Source organism: Nymphalis io, chromosome 7, assembly GCF_905147045.1.
Source record: "Nymphalis io chromosome 7, ilAglIoxx1.1, whole genome shotgun sequence".
In the NCBI taxonomy this organism is placed as follows: domain Eukaryota; kingdom Metazoa; phylum Arthropoda; class Insecta; order Lepidoptera; family Nymphalidae; genus Nymphalis; species Nymphalis io.
In genome coordinates this window covers 10,511,369-10,524,934 of record NC_065894.1, presented here as the reverse complement: position 1 = coordinate 10,524,934, position 13,566 = coordinate 10,511,369, and the positions used below count along the sequence as shown (strand labels likewise).

Here is a 13,566-nt window from a genome sequence, read left to right as displayed (position 1 = left end):
GCTATCTCTTCCAGACAACCATTGGGTGAAGGACATGAAATAAATAAAGCGGTAAGGAGTGATCAACTCAACTTTTTTTTTAAAATAACAGTAACAGCCTCTTAATGTCCCACTGCTGGGCTAAGCCTGCTCTCCCTTTTGAGGAGAAGGTTTGGAGCTTATTCCACCACGCTGCACCAATGCGGGTTGGTAGAATACACATGTGGCAGAATTTCAATGAAATTAGACACATGCAGGTTTCCTCACGATGTTTTCCTTCACCGTCAAGCACGAGATGAATTATAAACACAAATTAAGCACATGAAAATTCAGTGGTGCTTGCCCAGGCTTGAACCCACAATCATCGATTAAGATTCACGCGTTCTAACCACTAGGCCATCTCGACTATATAAATAAATATATTTAAAAATAATAATATATAATTTTGGTTTATATAATGGTGGTTTAATTGATTTATATATCTTTATAATAAAAAAAACATTTAAAGTTACGACAATATCTTCGCATAAATGATTAATATCATAAATATCGTAGTCAATTCAATGTCAGAGTTGTCTATTTATTATTTGTAACGTCATGCCACATAACGCCACGCTACATATCGCCACGCCACATGCCAAGACAAGACGAGACAAGTCAAGTCAAGCCATGAATGTCTACCAAGCCCGCCTGTAACCGTTATTGGCTTTACATTCGAGTGACAACAGAATTTAATACCCGATCGGCTCATTTCGGAACGTCATTCGTTTTTATTCAAAAATGTTGCTATGGCAACCAAAATAACGGATGAGATGATGTGGCCATGACAACGGAAAATAACAGTTGTGAATTGAAAAAGCATTAAATATAAGTAAATAAATATACATTCGATTATTTAAATATTGTTATCATTATTACCTTCCCGTTTCACTTTACTCCTCCTGCGGTTGGAATAGAATATACATTGGTGCGCCAGAAACATGCCCTACGGCAGCGGCAGACTATGACATTAAATCAAAGTTTATTTTCAATCTTACCTTATGTAAGTTCTACTAAGCGCATACAGATGTCGCTAGCTGTAGCGTAATTTGAAAAATATTTTTTATAGAAATAAAACTAACAGGCTAAATTATAAGAATATATTTTTTATTAAATATTTCGTCACAAATAGAGTAGTTTTTATTTCTATAATCTCAATAATATAATCTAAAATTGTGGGATAGTAAATACGAATTAAAAATCTTCCGCATTGCGTCGACCCAAAAATATGGAATTTATTATACTGAATAATTAATAAATATAAACTACCGATAATTGAAATAGGCATAGGACGCGTGAATCGATGATCGTAGGTTCAAACCCGGGCAAACACCACTGAGTTTTCATGTGCTTAATTTGTGATTATAATTCATCTTGTGCTTTACGGTGCAGAAAAACATCGTGAGGAAGCCTGCATGTGTCAAATTTCTGAGAGAAGTTGTCTGAGATTCTGCCACATGTGTATTCCACCAACCCGCATTGGAGCAGAGTGGTGGAATAAGCTCCATACCTTCTCCTCAAAAAGGGAGAGGAGGCCCGCAGTGGGACATTCACAGGCTAGTTATAATAAAATAAAAGTTAAATCTACATCTTATTCTTATAAAATGCTCTTATTATTATTTTTCTTTTAATTATCTGTATTGTAATCAGATTTATACAGATTTAGGATTTTAGATTTACAAAACAGTGCTATAGTATTTTTTAATTCATTTTCTCAGGACATTAAGAGTTATATTATATTTTATATAATAATTAATTATTCCGTGAGTCAAATGATCTTTTCCTTTTAAAACAAATATAATAACACCGACATGCTTTTATAGCAATTTAATAAAATTATACAAATACGATTGTGTCAAGATTCAATATGACTTTTTATTTCAAACTGCAATAACTAACTCTCAGCGTGTGTTGAAATTAAAATAAAGCATTTTTTTTTTAAATAAAAATCCAATATATTCTGACGTGACGCTGTCGAGACTGTGTGCCAAAAGCAACATGTCCATTCGAAAAAAAATATTGTCATAACTATACGAACTCCATCGAATAAAAGCTTATAATTTTAATATTTTATATAAATATATTTATTACATTTCACCGAAATTGTTCATTAATACATTTGAGGATATGTTCAAGACGCTGCACTGGGAAGGGCGGGGAATAAACATAAACGGCGAGTACCTTTCGCACTTTGTGCAGATTTTTGCAGACGATATCGTCATCGTGGCAGAAACCGTGCAGGACATGCAATATATGCTGAGCAGCCTGGCTGATTCTTCTGCTCAAATTGGTCTCCGGATGAACTTGGAAAAAACCAAGGTAATGTTCAATGAACACGTCAGTCCGGAACCTATAGCTCTTAACGGAGTTCCTCTCGAAGTTGTTCAGGAGTATGTGTACCTTGGGCAAACTTTGCAGTTGGGTCGAAACAACTTCGAGAGGGAGGCACGAAGAAGAGTACAGCTGGGCTGGGCAGCGTATAGGAAACCCGGTCAAGTCTTTTCGTCACGGATACCGCAATGCTTGAAGACAAAAGTCTTCAATGAGTGCGTCTTACCGGTTATGACCTACAGCGCCGAGACGTGGACATTGACGTGCGTTTGGTCCATTTTAAGGTCACTCAGCGAGCTATGGAAGAGGGCTATGCTCGTAGTTTCTCTGAAGGATCGAATCCCAAATGTGGTGCTCCGACAGAGAACCAAGGTTATCGACATAGCCCAAAGGATTAGTAAGCTGAAGTGGCAGTGGACATATGTCGCCGAACCGACGACCGTTGGAGTAGACGTGTTCTGGAGTGGAGACAACGCCTTGGCAAACGTAGCGTAGGACGCCCTCCAGGTAGGTTGAGTGGCGATATACGCAAGGTAGCTGGCAGCTGTTGGAGATTGAGAGCTAAAAATCGAACTCAGTGGCGTGCCATTGGAGAGACCTATGTCTAGCTGTGGACGAGAAAAGGATGATGATGATGATAAATGCCTATGTTATAGGTAACAGCCGATTGATATTCGTAATTATATTGTTAATTAAATAAATTTATTTATTTATTTATTTGACAATATAAACGGCCAAATAACAATTAAATAGTGGCACTACAAAAACCACGAAAGTTTATCTTGAGTACCTTTCCGTCTATAAATTTACATACAATATACGCTATAATTGTTATAAATAATAAATCTTCAACTCATATTTAATATTCTTAATAGTTAAATAATAATACTGGTGGTTAATAATATTACTGGTAGTAGGGCTTTGTGCAAGCTCGTCTGGGTAGGTACCACCCACTCATCAGATATTCTACTGCAGAACAGCAATACTTGATATTGTTGTGTTCCGGTTTGAAGGGTGAGTGAGCCAGTGTAATTACAGCACAAGGGACATAAAATCTTAGTTCCCAAGGTTGGTGGCGCATTGGCTAGCGATGGTTGACATTTCTTACAATGCCAATGTCTAAGGGCGTTTGGTGACCACTTACCATCAGGTTGCCCATATGCTCGTCCACCTTCCTATTCTATTAAAAAAAATAATAATTATAGAAACACATAATTCATACTTATATACATAATACACCCGGACTGGAGATGGGAATCAAACTGGCAACCCCAGATCGGAAGGCAGTGGCCAACTGCGCCAACGGGCCTGTAGAAATTAAATAGAAAAATAGAATACAAAGAAATATTAATCAAGTTTAATAAAAAAACATTTATTAGTAAACACGTTAAAGCTTTCCCGTGTTAGTATTTAATGTAGGTCCTATCAAAGTGTATAATCTAGGCGATCGGAACTTGCGTGTCACGACTCCATCGGTTCAAAAGTCAATGTGTATGCATTTTTTATTCGAATCGACCGACCCAGATACCCCCGACGGCCAGAGCACTTTAGATCGTTACTCAGAAAAAGGCTTTAAAATTGTACATACATTATTATTATCTAGGTTGCTCCATAGTTTAAGTCAATTTGTATCGGCGTGAATTTAGTATTTGTTGATTTTCATGTAGAATAATAAATTTAATCAATATTCATTCAATTCATGCCATCTATTGTTGCTGCATATAAGATGTAAAAAAAAAGAAAAAAATCCGAGGCATAACATTTAATTTTTTTTTTAAAGAAAAAGAGATGATCCGAACATGAACGAACCAATCGAACAAAAAATATATAGAGTTGCCATAAATAAATTGCAATTAACTACTTATATCCAACACGTATTAATCTCGTAATATTTGTTATTTTTTACATGAAAATATAAAAACAAATGCTTTATATTTATATATTATAATTATATCATTAAAATTGCCATCATAGCATTAAATTTTAAACACATTCGGCTTCTAGTTCATTAATACTGAAATATTTACTTAGTCGAGACTCGTTAAGGCTTTAGTATCTATTAGGAAATGTGGCGACATCTGGTCTTAAAACGAATACAGAGTAAGTCATAAAACTTAATTGTAGCACGCATAAGATTAAATTAGTTTTTTTTTCTAATAAATAATTAATAAAGTTATATATTTTTTCAAACAAACTGACTTCACATTCATAATATTATTCAGGATGTCCGCCTGATCGAATATCGACCACGGTGAATGATCTCAAGCGATTCTCTAAAGACCTGTGCAAAAGATATTACAGTGCACAATCTCGCTTCCCCATCTCTCGCAGCCTGATCTGATGACAACCCGACAAGACCAAAGATATATCACGCACTAAGGTTTTCAAGAGCTTTCCACCAAAAATATATTACATAAAAAAACTACACACATGAAAAACTTAAAATCATAAACTTATAATCAATAATAAAAGATACTTTAATAACATTTCATTTCATTAAATTTCAAAACTCCTAGTTTTCTTTTTTAATCATTAGTAACATAATATTAATATTATTTTTTAAATCTTTAATCGAAATGAGGACATTCGCCAGAGAACTAAAGTCACCGACATCGCGCTTAGAATTAGCTCGCTGAAGTGGAAGTGGGCTGGCCATGTCTCCAGGCGCATTGATGGCCGATGGAGCCGACACGTGTTGGAGTGGAGACCACGCTTAGGCAAACGTAGTGTAGGACGCCCTGTGACAAGATGGGCCGACGATTTTAAAAATTTGGCAGGTTCGGGATGGATGCGGACTGCCCAAGATCGGGATGGTTGGCGTTCTATGGGGGAGGCTTTCGTCCAGCAGTGGACGGCAAAAGGCTGAAAAAAAAAAAAAAAACATAATATTAATTAGTCGCATTAATATTTTCACTTTTAATAATAATACTTAACGTTTTGGTCCAATTAAAAATTTATTAATTAATGAAGGTGTAAATATTTCTTGAACATAGTTGCAGCTTGATGCAGAAAATCATCTAGATTACTTTTAGCTAACGAGGTCCTATTTTTTACCTCCGTAAATGACCCGTCGGTTCAGTATGGCGGTTTATCCGGTGTCCATGACTAGCAGTTGTTGAGCATTAGAAATGGTAATCGTAGGCATGTTAGGGCATAAAGCATTTGGCTTCAATATTTTTTTGTATTTAATGTTTTTTAAAGCCCGACATATATTGTTTCATTTATTATTTTAACTTAATTTAAAAGTATTAAAATGTTGAGCACGTTGAATAATCGAACAGAAAAAATATTTTATTACAAAAATTGTAAAATGTTGCACTACGATAATAGGTACAGTCCCACACCAGTAACTACTATTAAAAAATCAATACTGACAACTATCAAACAATCAAAGTAGACCTGTTCGTAAAGGCCACATATCACGATACTTTCATTATATACAATTTCTGATGAACCTACGTTACAGGCTAGACCTACATAACAGTACAGTATACAGTAACAGCCTGTTAATGTCCACTGCTGGGCTACGCCCTCCTCTCCCTTTTGAGGAGAGGGTTTGGAGCTTATTCCAACAGGCTGCTCCAATGCGGATTGGTAGAATACTCATGCGGCTTAATTTCAATGAAATTGGACGCATGCAGGTTTCCTCGTGACGTTTTCCTTCACCGTCAAGCACGAGATGAATTATAAACATAAATTAAGCTCATGAAAATTCAGTAGTGCTTGCCCGGGTTTGAACCCACGATCATCGGTTAAGATTCACTACATTATTTGACGTTATTTTTTTTAAAATCTTTATTCAATATTGAAATTAATATTACACTTATTGTAATACTTATACTTATTGACTGTCAATAAATCTACCACCAGTTCGCAAAGAAACACATCAGAGCTGAAAATAACTGGTAAAATAAACTCAACGGTATTTTTTTTGCCAATGTAATTTAATGTCAGTCATAGTGGTGGTACTAACCACACGAACGAAGTCGGAAAGATTAACTATATATCCTTCATCTCCAAACTGATCTCGTTAAATAAGATCACCGACAAAATCAAAGCGTAGTAACGCAACTGGCTCGTCTATAAATAGGGCTGATACGCTATCTAGCAAAACTTGCAAAATCCATCATAGTAACATACAAGTCCATGAAACTACCGTATAAATCTGGCCTAACGAGACACCGGGAATTTCTCAATGTATATACGAAAATATATCGACATTTCCTTTACTCTTGTAATACCCCGTATTTATGTTGACACTAGTTTTTGTCTTTTGCTTTCCTTATAGAGACTGATTTGAAACGCTTACTAAAATAGCCAAATGTTTTACCTGTTACTTAATTAAAGAAGAAATTAAACTCTGAAAAATTTCTTAAGCAAGTAAATGAGTTTTGACATAAATCTTTTTTACGTATATCATCTTTGGTCTATCTAGACTTGTCCAAACCGCCAACCACTCCAGAGTTCAGGGAACAATCTCGTAATTATCAGCCTATTCATCTTCTTAATATCAGATAATATATATTTTGTTAACTATAATTAAGTTACGATATTAAAACCATTACCATGCAGAATTTATCAATAACCTACATTTCAATCAACAAACACAATTAAAATTGTTCCTTAAAAACATCCCAATATACTAATAATTTTAACCTTAAACCTAAGCAGGATGGGTAAGATGCTCTTACATGGCATTGAACTCTCTGCTTAAATAAGTACAATATTTGCTATCAAAATATAACTACGGCACCAAATACTAAAAACTATATTATTTTAACCTGTTTTTTTAACTATTCTGATAATTTTTGCAATATATTAATTAGTTTTTTGTAAGTTTTTTAACTTGTTATAAGATTTTTAATAACTTGATGTAATTTATTACAAGCACGAGACAAACAAATTAAACTAATATGGGACATAATTATTCCATTAATGAAGTCATAATCTTTTTTATTTTGATCAATAAATACCTGTAATTAATAAGGCCGAGAATGTCGTTACGACGATGATTGGATGTCGTCTGTCTGTTAATATGATATTCGTAAATGGCTTGAATATTTAACTTCTTTTTGTTGCCAATTGCACGCACACGTGACTTTGACTTGAAGTCTTGTACACACCATAGATGTACATTGGAATTGCGAATTGATATATACACTCAAACTGACTCGTTATAATACATACAATTCATCAAATTTATTCGTTCGTGTAGTCAATAGCTTACAGAAATGCAAATCCCGAGAACTCGGGTTCGAAACCCAGGAAGGACACATTAAAGTTTTTCAGTTTCTCTGTCAAAATAATCCCAATAGCTTGGTTTTAGAAATCGGTTGGCAATGTAGTCGGAAAGTTTATTAAGTCGTTTTATTTGCTTGATTGTATTTTTAATTATAAAATAAACAATATAATAAAACTTAATTCGCTGCTTCTTCTCAAGTAGGAGTGGGAGTTTTTATTCTGAATATCGATAAGTAATAGTAATGTTACCACATTGAATAAATGATACTATAATCTAGACGAAGATAGTTTCTATCTTCACTCTTGTTTCAAAAACTTAATTTCATAAGATGTATACAATCAAAGACATGAAATTGCTATAGACATTGTCAGCGAACATTTTGAAAAACTTAAAAAAAAAATTTATAACAAATAAAAAACTGAGAATTAACACAAATATAAAAAGTTAATCAAGAATTCACGGATTTCAAGACACGCTACGAGCATTTTTCTAATAAAATTATGGCTTGACACAGAATGTTATAATTTCCTTGCGAAAAAATTTACACGACGCCAGAAATTTAATATGAATGAAGTATTGAATTGACACACCATTTTAAACGTAATAAAAAACTTAGCTATTAAAGGATATAACGCTAAGTAGAATTATAAAATATATTAATATTAAAAAAATACAGCTAAAAATAATTTCATATTTTTTCATACTTATAAAAGAAAAGAAGAAATTAGTCTTTTTTTGGAACAGCACTTGCAATGATCATAGTTTAATTTTTGTACGATTCTGTTATCTATATTTAAAAAAAAGATGTTTATTTTGATGCGCACGTATTAATATATAGATAAGTGTCAAAACTGTTTATGGATTTTGTAAACAACAAGTTAATCAACTTTTGTTTGAATCTAAATATTTTCTACTAACTATGAAACAAGAACAAAGCTTAAGAAATTAAAAACAATGTAAAAAAACTTATAGATTTTTTAAAAGCGGTCTTCTTTTCTTTTTTTATCACATTTCTATTAAAAAATTATGTACCAAGTTAAAGTAATACCCACTTCATATTATACAAAAATTAAAATGTATTGCATAATTTAACACATTTCTCAAATAATAACCAAGTTGTTACTTCAAAAGAAATGGTTTCAAACACATCCATTATTCATTAAGCCCGTGTAGCAAAAATTTAATTTCATATCTCTCGCGTATTTTTACGTAATCGAAATGAAAAATTCTGCAACACCACACATTTGCTATATATGAAAAATGTATTATTCATGAGTGTAATGCATTATTGAGAAAAAGCGAGACTAAAAAATGTAGATTAAATAATTATTTCACAACTGGCTTCATAGGCTTTCCTGGATATTTAGGTCTAGAATGATTATAAACTATACGTTATTTAAGTTACCAACACATCTAGTATTTATCGCCAACAGCAATAACTTTTATTCCTTTGTTCCGGTGAAAGGTGAGCGAGCCAGAGTAATTACAAGCAAAGGGACATAACATAGCTCATAAGATAAATGGAAATGGAACATTGCTATAAACGAAGAGTAAAATATACATACAAACATTTTTTAAGTATTCATGTTTTATATACTGATATGATAAGAAAGAATAAGGAACTGAGTTTCATGATGTTTCTTTTCGTTAAAATCGATATTCAGAACTGCTGATAACTTGATATATAATTAAACTTGTAAAATGACGACCAAAAATACTTTCAATACATATTAGAATAAACTTTCAATATTGGATGTTGACTGCCTCGTTGGTCTAGTGGCTAGATGTAACCCTGAAGAGGACGGAAGCCTTAATGGTCTCGTGCTGCCGTACGCACTAGCGAAGAGTGTGGGGGGCGAGATTACCTTCACCCCTTGTGGAGAGCTACACCAAGCGGAGCACAGCACAGGAGAGGCCGCGTGTGCGTTATATCAACACGATCCTGCAGCCTCTCCGATCCGTGCCGAGGACGGCTATCGCAGTGGTTTTAGTGGGTATGAATCCCACATAACTCAGTCCCCCCCCCCCAATTTAAGATGGGTACCTTTATGAAGGGTTCCACTGCGTAAGATGTAAGGCCGCAGACCCTGGGTTCAATTCCCAGGTCGGGCCAATAAAAAGTTATTAGGTTTTTTTGTCAGAACATTCTTACCAGCCCGAAAGTTGGAAGTGTGTACATTCCTGTGCCTCAGAAAGCACGTCAAGCCGTTGGCCTTGCGCCTGAACTCTTTTCGGTCGTGTCGAGTTACTGTCCGATGGGATTATGAGAGCTAGGAAAGAGTGCACCTGTGTTTTTGCACACACTTGTGCACTATAATATCCTGCGCAGTTGGCTAATCTCTCTTGAAATTGACCGCTTTAGCCGAAATTGGTCTAGATGACCTTATTATTCGATGATGTATGTATTATTAGATGTTTAATATTAGAATTTTGAGTTTGACATGCTGAGAGCTTCAAACTTGAGGAACACAAAGGTGAAAAAAAAATTCTCTAATAAGATAAAAGTTTTTAAATTTACAATAAACGATGTATATTGTGATGTAGTTCTATATATAGATGCTTAACTTAATAGCACAACGAATTAACTCGTTATACATAATCAGAGGTGGTAATATCAAACTGATAAATAATGCGTTCTTCCAACGTTAAAAAAGGCTTCCGCGTTTTTTTAACGTTAGAAGAACGCATTACGTGTTTCCCCCACGGAAACAGTGGGGGGTATGTGGGGCTCACCGGTGTCCATGGCGCCAAGAACGCCCCGAACATCGGAATACCCACTAAAAAACCCTTTCCGTCTTAACGAAGAGCGCCACTGGATCACTTGCGCAAGCTACCGTGACGCTCTGACGAGTGAGGGAAGCCTCTATGAACAGCTATTATAATTATTACCTAATATATATGCCTATTAATGACTTACTTATGCTTAATAAAAGCTTTAAATTGATTAAATGTAAAATTTCTTTAAATTTACCTAAATGGTTCAAATTATAAGAATTCTAAAAAAACTGTATCAGAAAATATGACAAATCGAAGATAAAGTTGTGTCCATTCTGGTGGGAATCTCAAATAGGCAGAGTCTAATCTCAAAGTAAGCAACTGTGTTGTGTGTAATGCCTCGATCATAAGTGTCACAAAGAAGTACTTAACAGTAAACGGCTTTTTTCCTATAAGTTAATTGATCAAAATGGATATAACAATATATATATATATATATATATTTATATATATGTAGCAGCCAGTATATAATGGACCTTGACCTTGAAGAAAAGGTATTCCACTTCACTCTTTTTCACGTCCACAACACTGCTCTTAAGGGTTGGTAAACACAGAATCGGCAGAACTTCTCTGTCCGATGCAGGTTGTCTTACTTTCTTCCTTCGCCGACGAACGCGATACCAATTATGAACACTTAGTCATGATGCTCCGAGGTTCAATTTTTTGGAGGAAAACCTCTTTGGGCAAGATTAAATTTTAGGACGTTTTTATAGCTGTCGTTTGTTTTTTTTATAAAAATTAATTATTATAATATTAAATATTTATAACGTTATATATCTATTCGTGTAATAGTAGGAATCATATTCGCTTTAATTATGCAAAGCACACCGATTTGTAAATCCATTAAACATGATAAAATCAATCTTATCAAGTGAAATATGTATCTATATATGGCTTATGTAGTAATCGCCCTTGCTACATATCTAAGTCATGTACGAGTAAAATTAAGGCGACCTAGGATGTCTAGCCCAGTCCTGTAAGCTGGTTCGAATTGAAATACCAAATTGGTATATAAGGTGCGTACGCGCATTTATTGATCACAGAACATTTTTACTTCGGTAGCAACGGTCTCAAACATGCGTTCCTTTGTAAGTATTAAAAATGTATTATTATTATTTTATTTTTTTAAATCAAGTTTTAAGATTTCCGCAAATTACTAGTGTTAAAATTTCGAAGAACATATATAAAAAATATTTTTTATTTGATGATAAAAGTATTTAGTAAGTAATTTTCCCCTGATAAAAAGACAAATTAAGGTGCATAAAGCTCCGATGCAAATAATATCCAAGTGTAAATATACTTAACTCAGATTCGTTTGTAAAAACTTTCAAATCGTCAATATACAAATCTATCTTGTCAATTCTGAACTGTCAATGACGGTTCGGGATATTTAATACTTTAAATACATATTTATTTAACTTCGACTCACAAAACCTCTCAATAGGTAATGAAATGAAAAAAATACTTTAAGGGTTATCCAACTTTTAAAACTATTGCCTCAATAATGGAGTTAGTTTAGAGTTAGGGATATGATAATAATAGTATAGCTATTTTAGATGAAGAAAACTATAAAACAGGATCCTTCGGACACCGGTCCAGTTTTCATATGCTTGACCGGCAATCAGGTCCTTTCAATCAAAAATTCATTGAATAACTCATTACTTACGTACTTATTACAAGCTTTTCATTATGAAAGTATACTTAAATAAATATTTTTTGACTTTATAAAATCGATTATATATTTCAAGTATTTAGTAGATTTATCATTAAGTTATGTGTTAATGAGCTTATTTTGATCGTTTAGGTATTATTCGCTCTTTTTGCGGTGGCTGCGGCCAAGCCTACTCCCGGATTCCTATCTGGTTGGGATGCACCCTCTGTAAGTACTCATATTAACCAACTAATTCTTTTTATATATTATATATAATCATTACTTAACAACAAAACACGACATTTAGCATTAAACAAAATAGAACGAATTTATTTAATATAGACACTCAATTAATTTGACATTCATTTAAACTTTTTTATGTCTTTTTACAATTACTGAATATACTAATGACTAAACGTAAACGATCTTATTTATAAACGTTGCTTAGCGTCAGTTTAGTTAAACACTGATTTCGCTCTTTCTGGCATTATTGATTTGTCATTCGAAAGAAGAAAACAGCATTGTTTAATTAATCACCCGCTAAACAACGTTTATAAGTAAGGCCGACAATTATAAAATTTAAATAATCGTCTACAACTAATCACACAAAAAAGGACCACACAACACAATAATATAGAAAAAATTGTCATAAACAAATAAAAATGGCATTTAAACTAAAAAATAGTTATTCTATGATCTTACTTTTACAGCTAAGCTACGGGCATGACGCTGCACCCGCTTTCACGATATCGCACGCAGCGCCCGTGTACCAAGCAGCCCCTGTAGTCCACGCTGCCCCTGTGTACCACGCTGCCCCCGTGGTCCATGCTGCCCCTGTTGCTGTCTCTAAAGCAGCCACTAGCTACTCGTCCTTCCAGCGCGTAAGTATTTAAATACTTAGCTTCAATATATTTATCCTTTACATTTTTATACGATGCTAGCCACCCATCCCAGCCTGGCACGGGTAGAATAAGGATCTAAATAATATTTTTATATCTTATTATATTTGCACAAAACCATAATGAATAATACACCCAAACCTTTCTCGTGATTCACTTCATCTATTGGTGAAAACCTTATAAAAATCCGTGGTGTAATTTTTGTGTTTATCCCGTTATGATTGACAGACCAAGAAACAGACGCGCCGGGGAGACATTGTCGTATAATATTGTAATGTATTTGTACTTGTATATAAATCAAATATAATAATTTTATATTAAAATGTAAGTGTAAGCTTACTGAATATTATATAATTAAACGTTATCGTCATTGTTTACAGGTGATCCACCCTGTTCAACACCAAGTTGTTGCACAGCCCGTGATCCATGCAGCCCCCGTGGTCCATGCTGCCCCAGTGGTCGCCCAACCCATTGTCCATGCTGCCCCTGTCATTTCTCATGCCCCGATCGCCACCTACGCTCAATCCTACGGTCATGGGTGGTAGATGATTAACTTATGTGTATTGTAAATAATGTTTATGTCTGTGCGCGTTGAGATCATGCCCGATGTGTCGGGGTGGTGCAAATAAATATTTATATCAGTATTTGTA

At 34.2% G+C, this 13,566-nt stretch overlaps 1 protein-coding gene across 1 annotated transcript; it reads left to right on the top strand.

Annotated features, from left to right (window-relative positions):
• Positions 1 to 11,438: 11,438 nt before the first annotated feature.
• LOC126769767 (cuticle protein 12.5-like) lies at positions 11,439 to 13,461 on the top strand. Its single transcript, XM_050488685.1, has 4 exons — positions 11,439 to 11,454; positions 12,171 to 12,245; positions 12,728 to 12,898; positions 13,297 to 13,461. Exons 1-4 carry the CDS (start codon positions 11,443 to 11,445, stop codon positions 13,459 to 13,461), a joined length of 423 nt encoding a protein of 140 aa, XP_050344642.1. The 5' UTR covers positions 11,439 to 11,442.
• The last annotated feature ends 105 nt before the right edge of the window (positions 13,462 to 13,566 follow it).

Excerpts from the sequence above, each read along its gene's own strand:
- LOC126769767 (XM_050488685.1), top strand. Across the intron at positions 12,246-12,727 it reads CTGGTTGGGATGCACCCTCT|CTAAGCTACGGGCATGACGC; the intron begins GTAAGTACTCAT and ends TTACTTTTACAG. Across the intron at positions 12,899-13,296 it reads GCTACTCGTCCTTCCAGCGC|GTGATCCACCCTGTTCAACA; the intron begins GTAAGTATTTAA and ends CATTGTTTACAG.